The sequence below is a fragment of the Sceloporus occidentalis genome, unplaced genomic scaffold (genome assembly GCF_023333645.1).
Source record: "Sceloporus occidentalis isolate IW3139 unplaced genomic scaffold, rSceOcc1.0.p SCAF_14, whole genome shotgun sequence".
Taxonomy (NCBI): Eukaryota; Metazoa; Chordata; class Lepidosauria; order Squamata; family Phrynosomatidae; genus Sceloporus; species Sceloporus occidentalis.
Genome location: NW_028316994.1, coordinates 10,186,386 through 10,200,242, shown reverse-complemented (window position 1 = coordinate 10,200,242; position 13,857 = coordinate 10,186,386). Strand labels below are relative to the sequence as shown.

Here is a 13,857-nt window from a genome sequence, read left to right as displayed (position 1 = left end):
AATCTGAGTTCCAGGAAGACCTACCCATTTCATGATCATCATTCCTCTTTTTAAAGATAGGACCTGTGCACCTGCTGGTGTTTTTCTTTTTGCCTGTAAGGCAGCTATTAAAGGCACAGGAAACTTTCTGGAAATATAAATGTAGAGACTTCTATTTGCTTTGACAGAGGGAACCTCTGTTAATAGTTTTATTTTACTTTTATTTATTTTTCTCTCCCTTTTTTCCCTCTCTCTCTCTCTCTCTCTTTTTTTTTTTTTTTTTTGGTCTTCCATTCTCCTTTGGGATTTATTTTCTGCACTTTAGGACCCAGTTGTGTAAATCTAAAACAACACTTGATCCTGAACTCTTTGCTGTCCCATAACATTGGCATTCTGGGAGTTGTTATCCAAAACAGTAACTTTTCCAAATTCTGCTTCATACAGAGCACTGTTCAGTTTTTCCTAATCCACATCAGTAGATATTTGAACTTGGATTTGCAGGAACTACCGTAAGCAGAGTAGTGGAGGACAGGGGGTATGGGTGATGTTTCATCCGCAGCATCACCATGAGTTGGGGCCAACGCAAAGGCAGTTAAAAACTACAACATAATGTTTTAAGTGTTGGATTAGGATTCAGGAGATAAAAATTTGAATTCCCACTCAACTTTAGAAACCCATTTTGTGATCTTGGGCAAATCAGCATCAGAGGATGGGAGTTACAAACTCTCTGTGAACAAAGCCCCATAACAGTGTTCCCATAAGACATATAACAAATCAATCAGTAGTTCGCTGTATTCTAATGGACATTTGGAAACGCAACACATTCCTGTTGCATTGTTAGGAGGAATCACTATTTTCCCATAGTGATTCGTTTGTTTATTTGTTTCACTATGATGGCCTCGATGCTTTTTATTCCTCCAGAATATAATTTTGCTTGATTAGTAAGCCTCTAGCTTGGCCTGATTCCTTTTGGTCTTTCTTTTTTACTGAAGAGTCTAGTCCTTGCAGGCCTTATGGAAGCAGTATTTTTGTTCAACTGTCCCTCCCTGGAGACTTTGTTTCCTACCTTCTGTTCAATTGTCCAATTCCTAAAGCTTCCAGATTTTCCTCCATCATGCTAAAGGTACCTTCTCTGTTTCTTTCCCCACCCAGGACAAATGGGACCGATCACCAAAAACCAGATCTACCTAGTCACTGGTGGCTGTGGTTTTCTGGGGAAACATCTGGTCCAGATGCTTCTGGAGCAGGAGCCCGACTTGGCAGAAGTGCGTGTCTTTGACCTGCATCTGGATGAGAGCATGCGGCATCTGGACAGAGGTGAGCAGTTGGCAAAACTAGTGGTGTACTTTCCTCATGTGTGCAGGGAGGGTCTGGCCAGCAAGGTGGATACAGTGGACCCTTGATCTAGGGTTTGGTTCCAGGACCTCTCTGGGTACCAAAATCCATGGATGCTCAAGTCCCATTAAATACAATGGGATAGTAAAATAGCGTCCCTTATATAAAATGGCAAAATCAAGCTTTACTTTTTGGGATTTATGTATTTTTAAAATATTTTCAAGCCATGGATGCTTGAATCCACAGATAAAGAATCTGTGGATATGGAGAGCTGACTGTACCACATCCCTGTGGGTCTTGTATCAAAGATGTAAATATATTTGAAATCTTTTTGTGGGTTTTTCAGGCTATGTGGCCATGTTCTAGAAGAGTTTATTCCTGACGTTTTGCCAGCATCTGTGGCTGGCATCTTCATATATTCCATATATTGGAGTTGCCAAAATCTCCCCAGGGACATGCCCAGCTGCATCTGGCTGGAGATTGTGGTAATTGTAGTCCAAAAAAGAAAGCTTTGAAGAATGAAGAAGTACGTATATCATTTTCCAACATGTTTAATTTCTCCTGGTTTTAGGAACTGTGATGAACTCACTAATTTATAGGGCCCTGTGGGTGAAGGGAGGAAGATTTCCCCTTTTTTGTAAAACAGTGTTCCCCAAATGTTGGTTTTCAGGTACATACTATGGTATCTCAGTAATGGAGAGAAGAAAACACACAGAACACACTCTCCTTTGCAAGGTCTAGTGTTACTCTTTGCCTACCAGGGAAGGTTCTCCAGTAGAATCCTAGGTCAAATTCTAAGCTTTGGGTATACAGAATGAAAATTAGAAGTATTTTTCCATTGATCTTGGCATGCTGTATGTGTTTTACCACAAACAAACACAAGGAAAGCCAATTTGCCTTAATTTTTTTGGATGAAACCCCAGTTTTGAAAAGGATACATGTGTCTCAAGGTCTGAAGGCTCATGTTCTTTTTAAAATACAGCTGGTTATGTCTCCCTCCTTCATTTCAAATGCATACTGTTGCCTCAAAAATTTCATAATGAACAAATCATGCATCTAATGTAGCTAGAAAGAGCTAAGAATATTCATACTCAACGACAACATAATTTCTGACTTTGATTCAGTTTTGCAGAGCTATTCCTATCTGTGTGGTTACACAGAAGCAGATGCTTCTGTATTCAAGGAGGATTATAGAGTAATCCTCAAAAAAAGAAAGTGAAGGAGGACTAGGGCTCCATCTGCACTGCAGAAATAATGCTGTTTGACACCACTTTAACTGCCATGTCAATGCTGTGGAATTCTGGGAGTTGTAGTTTGTGAAATATTTAGGCTTAGCTTACAGTTGTAAACCGCTTAAACATTGCTAGTTCGGTATTTATTTATTTATTTAGATATTTATATCCCGCCCTTCAGCCCTAATGGCTCTCAGGGCGGCTTACAATTATTGTTTTTAATCAGACAGTTCCCTGCCCTCAGGCTTACAATCTAAAAGACACGAAACAAAAAGAGAAGGGAATGGTGGAGGGAAAGGGGATGAGATCCAGTGGTTCTTCTCTCCCTTTGAGGCCTGGACCAAGGCAGATGGATTGGAGGGAGGGCTCTTCCTTCTTCCAGGCTAGTCCTGATGGTATGAAGAGGTATATAAATTAAGCTGTTTGGGTTTTTTTGTTTTTCTCTGTCAGAAAGCTCTGGTGTTTTAAAGGGATGCAGAGAAATGTCACAGCCCAAAAGGCAGATGTTTGGGGAGTAGTGGTGTCACCCCCTGTGCCACCCTAGTGATGCTCCTGGATTACACTCTGGTATTTTGTGGCCATGTGTCTCCCAGTTTTCATCTGTGAAATCTTGGCAGGAATGAGATTGCTATGTTGCCTTACCCAGATGCAGGCTTAACTGCTGGATGCAGCCCACAGATCAGTACCTTGCCTATTCCCCACAGAAAGTCGGGCACAGATGCAGTCCTATCTTGTGTTTTCCCCTTTGTGGGATGATAGCTGCAGACTGGCAGCTAAGCTGGGCAGAGTGATGGCATCACTTCATGCCAGCAAAGTGACTCTGCATAGGAGGAGCTTTGTTGGCAGGGTACAAAAAGGTCAAACCCACACATGGAACAAATTTGTCTAAGTGCAAATCTCCCAAGCACATCATGTGTACAATTTTGTGGAGAGCAGAGTGGCCAGAGCCAAAAAGGAATGCCACCCAGGTGGTTGTGATTTACTCCTTGCCTCATGCTCAGCCAGTGTCTTTCTGCCAGCATCTTTGCTGCCAAAATATCATTGGCTTGGCCAAGTGTGAATGATATTTGGTAGCAAGAGCTTTGCTAGGTGTTGCAAAACAGGAATTGGAAAGGAAAGAGAGGAAAAAATGAAAGTTTCTGCACAGGAATTGCTGGGAGAGATGCCCAGTTGGAATTGAGCTTGCTGAGGTCGCTTCTGGGTGAAGTTTTCTCTCCTGCTGTGGCTGCTGTTACTGAGATCTAATGTCTTTTGGGCTTTGGTCCAAGATAAAACAAAGCCTGACCTTCAAGTATACCTTTTCTCAATTAGAGGAAGTGGAGCAATGAACTGTTGGCAGCATGTAGTGGTGACAGGGCTTGATAAGAGAGAAGTGGTGGTTTGAAATACAGGAAGTCTGCAGAGCCATGGACCTGTTTTGGGGGCATTTCACACTTAGCAATCTACCTGCCATTACAGCACGTAGACATAAAGTATCTGTGTTGCAAGAGGATGCTGTAATGCCTCACCATAATCCCGTCTTTTAGCTTTCATGTGGTTTATCCTTTTCAGCACCTACCAGAAACATGTCTATTAATGTTTGACTGTGACATGACTTGGGGTGCTTCATACCTGTGTTTTCTCTGGATAAATAAAAAGCATTTATTTTAAAGGGGTTTTTAAAAGGCTTTGTTTAACTAAAAAGCTTCCCAGAGCGGCTTACGTATATCGGTTGTAAAACAGTAATTGCTCTTACACTTAAATACACAACAAAAAGGAAGGGTGAGGGAGGGAAGAGGGGAAAAAGCAAGACACCAGCTCAGCATCATCTGGGGTGGAAACAGTTCTTGGGCAGTTGTGGAATGACAGACAGCCTTCCGTTCTTCTTCTTCTCCTTCCTCTCTCTGTTCTACGGACTGATGTTGCAAAGCTAACCATTATTTGAAATTCTTAAAAGAATTGCGCTGTCTGTCTGACCCTATATATTGCCTCTTCCATTAGAGAAAGTAGTAATAGAATAATAAAATCATAAAGTTGGAAGAGTTCCCAAGGGCCATCCAGTCCAACCCCCTGCCATGCAGGAACACACAATCAAAGCACCCTCAACAAATGGACATCCAGCTTCTGTTTAAAAACCTCTGAAGAAGGAGACTCCATCACACTCCAAGGGAGTGTGTTCCACTGTTGAACAGCTATTACCATCAGGAAATTCTTCCTAATGTTGAGGTGGAATCTCTTTTCCTGTAATTTGCATCCATTGCTCTGTGTCCTGGTCTCTGGAGCAGCAGAAAACAAGCTTGCACCTTCCTCAATATGATATCCCTTCAAATATTTAAATATGGCTATCGTGTCACCTCTTCCCCTTCTCTTCCCCAGGCTAAACATACCCAACTTCCTAAGCTACTCCTCATAGGGCAGGATTTCCAGACAAGTAGCTTGACAAGTAAGAACTGGGATTCCATGTTTCAGATCTAGCCTTCTGATAGAGGCTATCTAGATTGTCCCTCCATTGCCAACCCAGAAACAAGCGGAGTTCAATAACATGATATCTTGTGAAGACAGTATGTAAAATCATAGAATAAAAGAATTGGAAATGATCTCAATGGTCATCTATTCTAGTCCAACTCCCTACTGATGCATGAAATCCACAGCTAACACATCCTTGACTGACTGGCCATTCAAATTGGGTTTTACAAAGTCCGAGGAAAGATCATCTACCCAGTAATGACTGGTGGTTTCCAGGTTAGTTTGCTCTGGCTTTTAGCCTGAACTTTAAAGCAGCTATCCAAGCAGATTAAGACTATCCTGAAATAGATTCAGCACCTTGGGTAGCTTCATTCATACTAAACCTAGATGTTTATCACACTATGCTCTTAAAGAGGTACTATTCCAGTGTGACTCCTCTAGCAGCCTCCTGTTGCATGCTGGGATTGGCAGTTTTAAGGAGCTGAACTTCTCTGCCTGAGAATTCTAAATACCCCTCCTTAAAACTGCCAATCCCAGCATGCAACAGGAGGCAGCTAGAGGAGTCACACTGGAATAGTACCTCTTTAAGAGCATAGTGTGATAAACATCCTAGAATGGGTTCACCACTTCATTGATTCACCAGCTGCCACTTGCATCCACTGTCTTCTGAGACAGTCTGTTCCACTGTTGAAGAGCTCTTGTTGTCAGGAAGATCTCCCCAATGTTTAGTTGAAATCTCCTCTACTGTGATTTGAATCCATTGGTTCAGGTTGTCCTCTCCATGACATTCACTCACCCAGTAGAAGACATGTTTGCTACATCACCCCTTCAAATGAATTGAAGAATGCTATTAGGGAATCTCTCAAGTCTTTGAGATGCTCTATTATCATGCACCCCTACCTCATTTTTGATGTTCAAATTGTGACATTTTTCAAAGTAGTTGTGAACAGTGGAGAGCCTGTGAAACGAATATGTTCAGTCTTGATAGGTAAATATATGAACAGCCCTTGATCACAACCAATGCCTTTGATTGGAAGCTCCGAAAATTGTCAAATGCATTTTATGAGTTGGCCAAGGGCCATTAATTTCGCAAAATACAACACCTTAGCCAGCTTACAACCACAACATACCAAACACAGATCCAGATGCCAATTATATATAAACTATTTATAAAACTTTGGGTGGAATTGTGGGTCACTCTGCTCCTGCTGCGAAGGAAGGCCTTGACCTGGTCATTGCCAACATGGGAGATTATACAAAATCTCACTGATGTGACTCAGGCTGGAGTTACGCTGCAGAATTAATGCAGTTTACACTGCTTTAACTGCCATGGCTCCATGTTATGGAGTTCTAGGAGTTGTCATTTTGTGAGATATTTAGCCTTCTCTGCAAAGCTCTGGTGCCACTACAAACTACAAATCCCATGATTGCATAGGATAGAGCAATAATTGTGCAGTGTGACATCAGCCTTGGACCATCCTCTGAAAGTAAATCGATATTGTTTCCAGTCAGAATTTCAAGTGCAAGTTATTGCCTTTAAAGCCCTATATAGGATGAATTCAGGCTATTTGAAAGGTCTTACCTTCCTATATGAGCCTGCTAGAATCTTTGGGGGAGAGCTTTTCCTTGGTCCTACCACCATCAGAAGCACATTTGGTAAAGACATTGTAGAGGGCTTTCCTGGTGGCTGCTCCTAGGTTGTGAAATTCCCTTCCACGGGTACTTTGTTTTAATGGGCTGTAAGCTGCCTTTGGTCCTGTGCTGAGCAAAAGGGGAATATACATTAATTGAACAAGCAGATAAACAAGTGAGGAAGAGATAAACTAAAGGGAAGGATGGGAAATCACTTTAGCCCTTTCTCGGATACCTCTTGGTGATGCTTCTGTTCTGGCTCATTCAGATTCCAGAGAATTAAGTTTCCAAGGCCATGCTTTAAAAATATATGCACACAAGAGGTTTGAAACAGCTGGCTGGTGACAGATGGCCTAGGAATCATCTGGAGAGGAAGAAACCAGGAAGGGGAAATAGTTTTGCAAGGCCTGGTTTGACGTAAGGGGGAGCGGGGGGCAGGTGGGAATGGACTGAATGGCTCAAGAGGATGGGTGTATTTTATTCCTGGCAGGTGCTTTGTGGCGGATGCAGTTGCAGCAGCATTTCCTAGAAGGGTGACCATGACACTTCCTGGCTTTGTAGTGAGAAACACTTTTTACAGCTTGTAATTCAAGTACACAAACGCACACAGGGAGAGAATGTGTGTTCCTGCTTGGAAGTTAACATTGGGCCCAAACACACTGCAGAAATAATCCAGTTTGAGACTGCTTTAACTGCCCTGGCTGAGTGCTAGGGGATTCTGGGAACTGTAGTCTGTTGTGGCTCCAGAGCTCTCTGATAAAGAAGGCTAAATGTCTCAGAAAACCACAGGTCCCTGAACTCCCTAGCATTGAGCCAGGGCAGCTAAAGTGGTCTCAAATTGGATTATTACTGCAGTGTGTTTTGATCTATAGATCTATAGAAATCTTAGCTAAAGGGGTTGTTCTCAGATCAAGGGAAAATGAGGGGTTGATTCCTTCTTACTGAATAAGGAAGGTTTAATCTGGCATACATGCTTTTAGCCAGAAGGTGGATGCAGAGCAGAGTGGAGGGTGAGCTCTGGCACCATCACAACTGGAAAGGAAAGAGGAAGGATTCTTTTCAGAAAGGAAGGATTCTGTCCCAGGAGAGTCTTTGCAACTAAAGTGAGCTTCTGCTCCACAAACTGGAGATTTGCACACCACCCATTCTTCTTCCCAAGAGCTAAGTTCCCTCAAAATTGGATTTGCACCCTTGTTTCTCACTTGGAGATGACCCACAAAAACTGGAGACTTGGGGCTAGGCCCTGAGATCTGGCAATCCCGGTCCCAAAGCTGCCTTGATAAGATTTTCTTTTTAAAGCGTTTCCTTAAAACTAGAGCTAACAATAGCAAGAGGCTGCAGCCGGATCAACGCAGTTCCTTGTTCCATGGGAAAGTTGATGGGGAAAAAACCCAAGGATACTTTTTGTCATCCATTTCTCATTGGCTTATGTGAACTTGCCGTGTTGAAACAAAGGAAGAGGTTGAAGCATTTAGTAAAAGAAGCAAATTTTTAGGTCCAGATGCCTTATGGGGGTATGTTTGCTAAGTTTCTGGCCTCCTCAGGCATTAGACCCAGGAGAGATCTTTTTTAACAATAAGAAGTGACTCCAAGTGACTTCTTGGGTCCAAACCTCACTGCAGAAATTTGAGACTACTTTAACTGCCTTGGGTCAACGTGAGGGAATTCTACAGTTCCCAAGATTCCATAGCACTGAGCCAGGGCAGTTAAAGCGGTCTCACTCTGCATTATTTCTGCAATGTGTTTTGGACCTAGGTTTTTAAAAAAGGCCTTTTCCTTGCCACAAATAGGCATGAGGGGCACAAATATGATAGAAATGTCCCCCTAAGGTGGGAAGTGAGATGCTGAATCCATCCTACAGTTGGCCCTCCTTATCCATGGATTTTCTGTCAATGGATTCAACTATCCACAGCTTGAAAATATTCTACACACACACACACACACACACACACATCCCAAAAGCAAACTTTGATTTTGCCATTTTATATAAGGGACACCATATTACTATTTAGTAGGACTTGAGCAACCACAGATTTTTATATCCATGAGAGAGGTCCTGGAACCAAACCAAATCCAAAAAGCAGGTCGGTGACTTTAACACTGTCATAATTTTCTTTCTCCTATATGACTTTTAACACCTTTGCCTGATAAAGAAGCCAGTGGAGCTTGGCAAGTTTGAAACATGTATTTTGAATTTTGGTTGGTCCACTAAAGGCATCACTGTCTTGTGGATTCTGGATATTGTCCTGTGCTTTGTGGCCAACATGGCTACACCAGATATATATTTAAATCTACTATATATACTCGACTATAAGTCGACCTCATATATAAGTCGAGGGCAGGTTTTGGGGCCATAATTATGGATTTTGATATGGCCTGTGGATAAGTTGAGGTTAAAACTTAGGGGCATGTAATGAAGGATGTAAAAGATGAAGCAAAGGAAAACAATGCCAAAGAACTTACAAAATTCCAGCAGCCATAACTATTTTAGTGCTAAATACTAAAGGTTTAGTTCCAAGATCCCCTGTGGATAACAAAATCTGTGTATGCTCAAGTCCCATTAAATATAATGACATAGCAAAGTGGTGTCCCTTATAAAAAATGGAAAATCAAGGTTTGATATTTGAAATTTATACTTTTTAAAAAACATTTTCAAACTGTGGATGCTAGAATCCGTGTATAAAAAATCCATGTATAAGAAAGGCTGACTGTACATAAAACAAACAAATCAAACAACTCTAACAAAATCAACAATGACAAATCATTTATAAATCACACTCAATAAAATAAAATGATGTTTTACGTTCCCCCCCCCCCCCATTTTAATAGTAGCTAGTAGTAACTTCCTCTCTAGTCTTGTTAGTATTTCTCTATAATCTTTTGTTTTTTCTTTTTCTCCTGTTGTTTTTCCATTTATCAGACTTTTTCCTTTAGTTCTAACCCTTGTGTTATTTATTTCTTACTTGCTTGGTTAGTGTTATTATTTTCCTCTCTTTTATCTTTCCTCTGTATGAGATCTCGCTTCATTCCATTTTTAAAACTTGTCCATTTCCCCCTCCGAAATGTTAAGACAAGGGCCCTTATCAGATGAGTGTGGAACTGGGGGTCTTGCGCACTGGGTGGTTCGAATTCACGTTATTTCGCAAAGAACCATCATACCTGGGAGTCCTTCCGCATTGGCAGGATTCAAATTGGCCAATCCGCATTCGCGCGAAGTGCATTCAGTGCAGAATGTTTCGTCACACCGGAGCTCAACATGCGGATTGGCCGATTCGTATCGGCCGCCTCGCACATGCTCAGTGGTGCCCTGCATGGGTTGCGACCTTAAACGCTTCCGGGGTGAAAGGGGAGGTCACGTCATGACAGCCTGGTAAACAGCTGGAGAGCCAGCTCATGCACATTAACAATCGCGATACAACGTGCCCGTTACTGTTCCCTCTGTACATTCCTGCTTGGTTTTAACGTGACCTTTCCTTGCAACAAATTAGCAACGCCCGGTTCTGCGTGTGTGTGTGTGAGTGTGTGTGTATGTATTCTGGGGGGGGGAGGAGCAGTTCCAGCGGCTGACAAAGAGGCTGCATGGCCATCTGTCAATGGGGATGCTTTGATTAAGAGTTCCTGCATGGCAGAAGGAAGTTGGACTGGATGGCCTTTCTTGGGGTCGCCGTGATTCCAGCGGCTTCCTCCTCCTCCTCCCGGCTTGGGATCCAGCCTGGGCTGCATCCCAGGCAGGGAAGAGGTGCGGGGCCCGCTGGAATCGCGGTTCCAGCGGCCTCCTCCTTCTCCTCCCGGCTTGAGAGGCATCCCTGGCTGCATCCCAGGCAGGGAACAGGCGCGGGGCCGCTAGAATCGCGGCGATCGCCGCCGTTCCAGTGGCCTCCTCCTCCTCCTCCCGGCTTGAGAGGCATCCCTGGCTGCATCCCAGGCAGGGAACAGGCGCGGGGCCGCTAGAATCGCGGCGATCGCCGCCGTTCCAGCGGCCTCCTCCTCCTCCTCCCGGCTTGAGAGGCATCCCTGGCTGCATCCCAGGCAGGGAAGAGGCGCGGGGCCCGCTGGAATCGCGGTTCCAGCGGCCTCCTCCTTCTCCTCCCGGCTTGAGAGGCATCCCTGGCTGCATCCCAGGCAGGGAACAGGCGCGGGGCCGCTAGAATCGCGGCGATCGCCGCTGTTCCAGCGGCCTCCTCCTTCTCCTCCCGGCTTGAGAGGCAGCCTAGGCTGGCTCCCAAGCCGGGAGGAGGAGGAGGAGGCTGCTGGAACCGCGATTCCAGCGGGCCCCGCGCCTCTTCCCTGCCTGGGATGCAGCCAGGGATGCCTCTCAAGCCGGGAGGAGGAGGAGGAGGCCGCTGGAACCCCCCCCCCCCCGCTTCCCTGGAACCGGCAAGAGGAAAGACCCACTGGAAGTAAAAATTGGAATCTGGGGGTCTTGCGACGGAGTTCAGGACTGGGCATTCATACCAGACCCATTCGCACTGAGATCGAACAGAGCCCCAATCCGGATATCCGCCAATCCCCTTACTCAGCGCACTGGCCAACACGCTCCAAAAAGAGGAGACAGTACGCATTCAGTTCGGCAGCTCGCGCATTCACGTGAGTGCGGATTGGGCCATTCGAATGCAGGTATGATGGTTCTTTGCGAAATAACGCGAATTCGAACCACCCAGTGCGCAAGACCCCCAGTTCCACACTCATCTGATAAGGGCCAAGGTTTCCATTCCTTGTCTATTTCTCTGGGTTTTTGCTACTTCTCAACACTTACAACAGATATTCTCCAGCAAGACAAGAAGTAGGTTAAACAAGAAGAGGAGGGCAAGAGACCAGTGGTGCAATACCTTTTGTTTGTCAGGGCTAGGAGCTGTCTGGGAACACCAGACTCAAAAGTGTTGCTTTTGTATAGGATTGCACTGTGAGTGTTGTGAATGAGCCCTTTGAGGACAGACTGGGGCTGTACTTCCTAACATTTCCTCTTCACTTTGTGATTCTTTCTAGGAAAGCCAGAAGAGGGAGGAACCAGATTGTAACATATAGCATTGCTTTTGTTTCCTCCATCCAGCTTTGTGTGAACAAAGGGCAATGCTATTTCTGGGAGAAAGTGTATTATTAAAGAAGACAGCCCTTGGCTTTATTCCTTCCTTTCTCAGCACAATACCTTCTTTCTAAACCTTGCAAAGAGGAGGATTACCCAAAGCTATGGGGATGATGCAATGGAGAAGGAGGGGCATTTTGCTTTCAGTAGGTAGAGATTAAGAAAAACCTGGATTTGGTGCAGTAAATCAAAGCTGGAATTTGCAAAGGAGGGGATTTCTGAAATATATACATATTCCTTGCTGTGCGCTGGTATTGTACACTGTTCCATGCCTGGCAATACAGAAGGATGACAGGTTGACCCTTGGCATTTCCAGGTAGCATATCCACCAACTATCTCACTTATGGCAAGGACAACCTGATTCATCCTCGGTCATCGCACATTTTTCCACTCCTTTTAAAATTTCTCTCTCCCACCTTCCCCCTTTTCCTCAGCCTATTTCAATTGCTGCAAACTAATTTGAAAGTACAAAAGTAGTAGAGTAGTAGACGCAGGTAAAAGTAAACCGCTGCAGCCTCTCCTAATTTGTGTGTTCTTCCTCATTAATTTCTGCCATTTTGACCACACACTATTGTTGCTTGACCACATGTGTGCTGGTTTTCATCTGTGAAATCTTGGAGGGTCTAAGGTGGGAAAAGCCCACCTCCAAGATCCTGTAAATGAAGTCAGGATTCAACCATGTGAACATTAGACCTGACTTCTCCTTGGCCTCTCCAGTTTGGGAATTCTTTGGCTACTGAAGCTTGGCCTTCTCTTGTTCTGCGCTTTGTCAGCAGGCTTTGGTTTTATAAGGCAAATTATTCAATTGGTTTTGGCCTGAATCGAGAATAGAAAGGATGTGGTTCTCCAGATGTTACTGGACTGCAGCTCCCAGCATTCCACATAAATGCTGGCTAGGGTTGCTGGGACTTGGAGTTCAACAGGTGGAAGATCACAGGATCCTCATTCCTCTTCTAAATCTAGTTGTTAGTCCTAAATATAGGCCTGTTACAGACTGCCAAAATAAAGCTGCTTCAGGTCTCTTTGGAGGTATGCTATTTAAATGATGCATGGGTCCTAAGAGTCCGGAGGTCGCGCCAAAGCCACACTCCATTCCTAAGCACTGGAGTGCAGCTTTGGTGCAGCTTCCGGATTCTTAGGATGCATGCATCATTTAAACAGCATACCTCCAAAGAGACCCGAAGCAGCTTTATTTTGGCAGTCTATAACAGGCCATAGACCCACTTAGCCAATTGTCATTTGATAAGTGAACATTTATACAAGTAGCTATGATTCACTGGGTCTAGTCTGGCTGAGACTAAACTGTTTAATTTAGGATCTTAACTCCAATAACCTCAGTGTGATAAACACCTTTGTTTTATGTGCTGAATTTCTCTCTGTTTAAAAATTATATTGTTGCTTTCATGGAATATTACTCTGTTTCAACATTGTCTATAATTGTGGCATAGTGGTTTGAATGTTGGACTGTGACTCTGGAGACCAGGCTTCAATTCTTGCCAAGAAAAACTCATGACAGGTTCGTCTTAGGGTCGCCCTAAATTAGAAACGACTTTGAAGGAACACAACAAAAACAATAATTGTTTTAAGCTGCCTGAGTGGCATGAAATCACCAGAAGGGTATAAAGTCATGTACAAAAATAAATAGCACCCTGCATTCTTAGATTTGTTATACATGAAAACTAGACATGAGCTGCTGTAGCTTCCACTCAGATTTTTTCAGTTGTTATTCTTGTGCTCCATGCCCTGCCTTATGCATCAGCCTTGGCCTTGCATAATACTTGGCAACATCTTACTTTTCATCTGCCAAATAGAACTTGGAAGCCTTATGTTTTGCACTACATCCCCCAGAACCCACTGGCCATGCTGGTTGAAAAGTTCTGGAAGATGTAGACCAAAAGTAACATTTACAAGCTCTGGATGGGAATTATGGGAAGGGATGAAGCACTGAGCTTTCATGTCCCAGTCTGACATCCTTTAAATGAACTGGGCTACAACCTCCATCATCCCTAGCCAGCATGGCTCTGGGGGCTGTTGGAAGGTGTGGTCAATCTTGAGAGCACTCTTTAGAGTTGTGTTGGTTGGTGTTGTGACCAAATTAACAATCTGAACTAAACCAAAGTTGACCACTTGTTGCTCTTGACCAATTTGGTT

General features: G+C 43.9%; 1 protein-coding gene across 1 annotated transcript in view; it reads left to right on the top strand.

Annotated features, from left to right (window-relative positions):
- The window catches only part of LOC149303863 (3 beta-hydroxysteroid dehydrogenase type 7-like), a 68,926-nt gene that overhangs the window by 39,475 nt on the left and 15,594 nt on the right, over nt 1-13,857 (top strand). Inside the window, exon 2 of the mRNA XM_089480978.1 lies at nt 1,132-1,296. Within this exon, the coding sequence (XP_089337104.1) occupies nt 1,132-1,296 (165 nt within the window). The remainder of the gene's footprint in view (nt 1-1,131; nt 1,297-13,857) is intronic.